The sequence below is a fragment of the Taudactylus pleione genome, unplaced genomic scaffold (genome assembly GCF_031769625.1).
Source record: "Taudactylus pleione unplaced genomic scaffold, aTauple2 ptg000001l, whole genome shotgun sequence".
In the NCBI taxonomy this organism is placed as follows: Eukaryota; Metazoa; Chordata; class Amphibia; order Anura; family Myobatrachidae; genus Taudactylus; species Taudactylus pleione.
This window is the reverse complement of record NW_028284404.1, coordinates 2,831,188-2,838,260: the sequence shown is the minus strand read 5'-3', so window position 1 is coordinate 2,838,260 and position 7,073 is coordinate 2,831,188. Positions and strand designations below refer to the sequence as shown.

General features: G+C 37.0%; 1 protein-coding gene across 1 annotated transcript; it reads right to left on the bottom strand.

Annotated features, from left to right (window-relative positions):
* Positions 1-5,661: 5,661 nt before the first annotated feature.
* LOC148543480 (carbohydrate sulfotransferase 6-like) lies at positions 5,662-6,783 on the bottom strand. Its single transcript, XM_088462522.1, has one exon. It carries the CDS (start codon positions 6,781-6,783, stop codon positions 5,662-5,664), a length of 1,122 nt encoding a protein of 373 aa, XP_088318648.1.
* Positions 6,784-7,073: the final 290 nt, after the last annotated feature.

Here is a 7,073-nt window from a genome sequence, read left to right as displayed (position 1 = left end):
TTTTTACTTGCACTACAAAATCTGATCATACTTCTGTCATCAAGCAGAACTCTGATTGTCTTACGGGATAACTGGTCACATTCAGGGGGCAGCAATATAAAGATTTTAATGTTTATTTTATTTAATGATTTTTATTTCTTGCTACATTGTATCTGCCAACCACCTATTGATGATAAATAGAAATAATATAAAAATAATGCAGGATGTTGTGTTGTATTGACTAGCCAAGTCTAAGAAATATCCTCGGCTCCATCTTTAAAAAAAATGGAGGTAGTGATGTATGAAAGACAATTCCTCTGACCTTTAGTTGTATTCACAGAAATTGACAAAAGATAAGAACCACTTGGCCCATCTAGTCTGCCCCTACAGGAGAGATAGACAGACAGACAGACAGACAGACAGATAGATAGATAGATAGATAGATAGATAGATAGATAGATAGATAGATAGATAGATAGATAGGCAGTTATTAGATAGATAGATAGATAGATAGATATGAGATAGATAGATAGATAGATAGATAGATAGATAGATAGATAGACAGACAGATATATAGGCAGTTATTAGATAGATAGATATGAGATAGATAGATAGATAGATAGATAGGCATTTATTAGATAGATAGATAGATAGATAGATAGATAGATAGATGAGATAGATAGATAAATAGATAGGAAGTTATTAGATAGATAGATAGTTATTAGATAGATAGATAGATAGATAGATAGATAGATAGGCAGTTATTAGATAGATAGATAGATAGATAGATAGATAACTATGACATCTGATAAAACAGGAATATGTGGACTTACATATTCATTCAGCATCTCACAAATATATGCATGCTTATGTTACTTTATTTTTCTGCTCTGCGATTTAGAGTATATCGAAATGATTGAGAATATATATATTTGTTGTGAGAGTTGCAGAAGGCCGCATTTGTTGAATGGCCCCAGGCCTAGAGAGGATAAGGCCTTCCCTTTCCTCTTTAAAGTAAGCAAGTGTGTGTCTGATGTGGCAGCCATCTTGTTTGATATTTTAGCTAAAAGCATGTTACATGATGTATTAAAAAGTGTTAAGAGATTAGTGTTTTATTTCTCTGCAAGTGTGATTAACAGCAGAAATATGTATAGGTTAAACTGCTATATATTTATTGTCTTAGCAATAAGAATTATAGATTTAAGATGTATAAGTTTTAATATGCACAGAACAGCTGACAGCAAGCCTCAGTTATTACATGGGCGACCATGTCAGATTTCTACATGGGAACAAAAAGATAACACAGAATTATGTCAATATTATGTCTAAAGCAAAGATAACCAATGAGGGCCTAGCACGTACGAATATTAATTAGATTAATTGTACTGATTAGATTAATTGGAGGTATAGACAAAATTATAGTATAAAACTCACCAGAGAAAGAGGGAGGGGGGAGCAGTCCGAGAACCGAGGAGAGAGCACAGGACGAGGTTCCGGGGTGCCGGTGCGGATATGTATGTATGACGTATTGGCTGGCTGTTATTCTGTACTGGGTGTCACAAATGTATTTTACAAGTATTCCTTACTGTTGTTGGTATAACCTATGTTTTTTGTTCTAAGACTGCATTAGCAAAATATATGTATAATTAAGCTGTCTTTAAGTAAAAGTATTGTCATTATTTTAGAATCTGTATTTGTGTGAAGTATTTCAGTAATTTTATAACAAGTAAGGTTTGTAAGTAATCCAGAAGAACTATCGCCTTATCACATAGATAGAGAGATAATTATTAGATAGATAGATAGATAGATATTAGATAGCTAGATAGTTAGATAGCTAAATATGACATATATAGGGAGATAATTATGGAGATAGATAGATCGATAGATATGAGATAAATGGATAGATAGATAGATAGCTAAATATGACATAGATAGAGAGATAATTATGGAGCTAGATCGATAGATATGAGATAGATGGATAGATAAATAGATAGATAGAAAAATATGACATAGAGAGATAATTATGAGATAGATAGATAGATAGATAGATAAATATGAGATAGATAAAGATAGATAACTATGACATAGTTAGAGAGATAATTATGAGATAGATATGAGAAAGATATATAGATAAATAAATATGAGATAGATAGATAATTATGAGATAGATAAAGATAGATAACTATGACATAGTTAGAGAGATAATTATGAGATAGATAGATAGATATAGATAGATAGATAGTTATCTATCTATCTATGACATAGATAGAAAGATAATTATGAGATAGATAAATAGATAACTGACATAGAAAGATAATTATGAGATAGATAGATAAGAGATAGATATATAAGAGATAGATAGATAGATAGATAGATAGATAGATAGATAGATAAGAGATAGATAGATAGAGAAATATATATTATATGAGATAGATATATAAGAGAGATAGATAGATAGATATGAGAGATGGATAGATATGAGATAGATAGATATGAGATAGATAGATGGATATATATGAGATAGATAAGAGATAGATAAGAGATAGATAGATAAATAGATAGAAAAATATGACATAGAGAGATCATTATGAGATAGATAGATAGATAGATATGAGAAAGATATATAGATAAATAAATATGAGAAAGATAGATAGATAAATATGAGATAAAGATAGATAACTATGACATAGTTAGAGAGATAATTATGAGATAGATAACTATGACATAGAAAGATAATTATGAGATAGATAGATAGATAGATAGATAGATAGATAGATAACTGACATAGATAGAGAGATAATTCCCTTACTTACACTTACCTGCATGCTCCAGGCCTCCGGTGATGTTCTCCATTCCTCCAGTCAGGTGATCTCCCATACTGCACTGGGGCCCGATCACCTGATGAACGGGCAGCAGTGCACTGTGGGAGACCAGCTGACCGGAGGGGAGTCATCACCGGAGGCCCGATCACCGGTACCTGGAGTCAGATAAGTAATTTTTTTTTTTGCTATTTTTGTTTTCTTTTTTTTTACAGTAATCAGCTTGCGGTCTGTTTAAACCACACAGCTGATTACAGGGACCAACTCCCGGCTCTGCTCTCCCCGTTAGAGCAGGGCAGGAGGCCGGTAACCGGGGGAGACCCTGGATAACGCCACCTCCAGGTTATTATCACAGGGCTTTCCCCGGTATTTTTTTCACATTTATTTTTAGTAACTATGGTCAGATCACATTTCCCATTACAGTTATGGGAAATGCGATCTGCTTTACTAAAAATAAGTGATACTTAGGGCTTGGAGTAGAATTTTACGAATTCTACTCCAATTGCCCTGTAATAACTATAGGTGATACTAAAATAATGTGAAAAGGGTGTGAAAACACCCTTTTTCACATTATTTTTGTAAAAATAATGTTGATAAATAGAGCCCATAGAGAGATAATTATGAGATAGATAGATAAAAGATAGATAGATAGATAGATATGAGATAGATAAGAGAGATAGATAGATAAATAGATAGATAGATAGATAGACAGATAAGAGATAGATAGAGAGATATATATTATATGAGATACCGGTAGATATAGAAGAGAGATAGATAGATATGAGATAGATGGATAGATATGAGATAGATAGATAGATAGATAGATAGATAGATAGATATGAGATAGACATGAGATAGATAAGAGATAGATAAGAGATTGATAGATAATGGTTAGCATTACGGCCTCACAGCACTGAGGTCATGGGTTCGATTCCCACCACGGCCCTACCTGTGTGGAGTTTGTATATTCTCCCTGTGCGTGCGTGGGTTTCCTCCGGGTACTCCGGTTTCCTCCCACACTCCAAAAATATACTGGTAGGTTAATTGGCTCCCAGTACAAATTAACCCTAGTGTGTATGTATGTGTGTGCACATGTGGTAGGGAATTTAGAGTGTAAGCTCCACTGGGGCAGGGACTGATGTGGATGGCCAAAATATTCTCTGTAAAGCTCTGCGGAATATGTGTGCGCTATATAAATATCTGGTAATAAATAAATAATAAATAAATAGATAGATAGATATTAGATAGATATGAGATAGATAGATAAATAGATATGAGATAGATAGATAGACACTAAAGTATATAATAAGTTTTTAGAAATGGGTAAAAAAAAAGGATAATTATAATGTGTATTTTATGCCAAAGAACATTAGTAGTTCACATGTATTCTATGGCAAACCTTCTCTTTATTAGACTCCTCTCCAGGTCACCATTGCAACTGATTATCATGCAGACAATTAAGCTAAATCCTAATTAAATACTGTTAATTAATCTAGCATAAGCTTTTCTGGTACGTGCCCTTAAATAATTAGTAGAACATATTGTTTTGGGAGATTAGAAGAGTTTATGGAGTGTAACTGTAGGGAAATCTGTGTATAATTTTATCCACATGAAAGATAAAGAACATTTTTCCTGATACTATAATTTCGCCCAAAATATATAAATGGAACAACGTCCTCTGTGACAGACACACACTACCAGAAACCCACCGTGTGACCACCGATTGTTCAGGCCCTGAGTACTGTCCAAAAGCTGCTCAGAAAAACGAATACTAAGGGGGTAAATTTACTAAAGGTCGATTTTAATCAATTAAAAATCGATCTAAATCTAAACTAAAATCTAAGCTGTTATCTGAAAAATTACAGCATTTATCATACGCAACCACTTTTATCACTCATTGCGTATGATAAAACTCGTTTATGAATGAGCCCCTGGGACCCTACGTGGACAGTTATACAAAAGTTTTTTTGTTTGCAAACTATGCGGGATTCATACTGTATGTACACGGCTTGCGTGTGTATTATATGCATTCTATGTACTTATCAAAAATGTGGCATAGTAAGCTGAACTAATGACCCGTGAAAGCTCCCTCACCATGATCACTTTTACTTCTGGAATACACACCTGCAGTACTTTGCTTTTCTCTGATTTAACTTCAGCATTTTTCTACCACCTGTGAATTTTCCATTGTACACTCTACAATGTTCATTATGTTGTAGTTACTGCTTTCTTACATAGGGCCTGATACAGAGCCGGACGCAATTTGCGGACGGTCGTCCAGGAAAAGGGGGTGGCTATTCAAATGAACCGTTCGCTCTTTGCGGTCTGTTCACGCCTCTATGTCTGAACGAGCTAACAAAACTTGCGGTCGTTTTTTGGATAACTACGCCCCCTGGCCGCTCGCATCCTACGTCATGTCAGCTATTTATTAAATTAATCGAGTACATCGACCAGCCTATGAACTGCTCGCTATTCTTGTGGTTGGTTTTTCCTACCGCAATCTTGCGAGCAGTTCTGGCTATAAAATAACCCAGTGACGTGGTCAGTGACGCTGCTGTATTAATTATGCACACCCATAAAACGCCCGTTTTGACCTTTAAGCACGCCTGCGTACGGATCTCCACTCCCCGTTTTCAAGCACCTTCCCCTGTTACCACCCACAAACACCTCATTCTGTCACTCAAAATAGCAGGCATTCGCAATATAGCGAACAAACGATTTTCGTCCGCAATGACTGGTTCGCGCATGCGTATTATGATCCGTACGCATGCGCAGTTGGGCAAACATCGCTCGGAGCGAACGAGCAGCCACTTGCGTCCGGCTCTGAATCAGGCCCATAGTCCCATCGTCTTTCTACTGTAGTTTATAAAACTAAGTCTATCTCTGTGTTCTTCAGATCATCTGCCGAGCCCACTGGCATGTAACCAAACAAATCCATGGCTGCTTTACAGTTCTGTTCGATCTTCTTTACCGCCTGGAACTTCATTACAGTTCTCCACTGTTGGGCTACATCAGCGGACCGCTTGGAAAATGGCATAAAACCACCATTCTCTTTAGCTTCGCCATGAGTGACATTGTAAATCCATCTCTCCAGTTTGTCATTTAATTTAAGGCCGGCAAATTCATACATTTGTTTGATATGTAAAATAGGTTCTTCCACTAGGTCCTCATATCGGATGAGCATATACCGCCCACGCAAAAAATGCCCCGCTGCTGTCGCCACTTGGTTGATGGAAACCTGAGCGTCGCAGATTTTCGCCAAGACCTGGTCGGTTGAAGCCTTACTGCCTGTTTTGATTCCCTTAAGCACTATTTGGTCCTCAAAGCTGAGGCTAAAGTAATTTCTTGATGATGCTATAGCTCGAGGATCTCTCACAAGGTGAAGGATCCGAAGATCAAGTGCAGGGTCTCTGAAAAGTGGGAGGAGAACAGAAAGGTCCAGGATTCTTACTGTTTTCATCACCACATGACTGTATGTCCTACATGCCTTTTCCATTTTGTCCAAGGTGTTATTACTACAGTGGTGGAAACATTTCTCACGATCGAAGCCTTCAGATGGGATATAAGCTGAGCAAGCTGGAGGAGAGCATAGAGCACGACTCTCCGCAAAGAATCCCATGTCCGAGATGCGTTTGCCACCGTTAAGAAGGTATTGTTCCAGAGGTGACACATCGCAGGTGAAGAGGGAACGGAAGAGGTCTCGGACCGGGTAGTGAAGTCGTTGAGCAGGCTCTTCCTTAAACCTCATCCAGACTGAATGTCCAGGTTCAAAGAGGTAAAATACGTTATGGTGGTGGTTGAAGATCTGCCCAACAAAGGAAGATCCAGAACGCCATGACGATATGATGAGGAGATGGACAGGAGTCTTCTGTGTCTGACCTGAAGGAGAGATGTGTTGGGAAAGGAGTCTGATGTTGAGAAACTGATAGAGAAAGACAATGACGAAAGCAAGGAGAAAGAGGTAGTAAAAGGATCGGACGGGCATGATGTTGAGGAACCTAGGAATAACAGAAAGAAAACACAACAAGGATGAAAAATTACAGGCAATGGAGAGTCAAAACATTCCAGTATGGAGAAATCAAAGTGAAACTAATAATAATAATAATAATAATAATAAAAAAGAAAATAATACAAAGTGGTTTTGAGATATTCCTTCAGTTAAGTTGTCTGACACCTGGTTGCAGCATTGTGCGACCACCCTGAAATATTTACAATCAGCAGCCTTGCAGAAGGTGCACCTGAAGACTATTAATCTCACATGGTCCCTGAGGATAC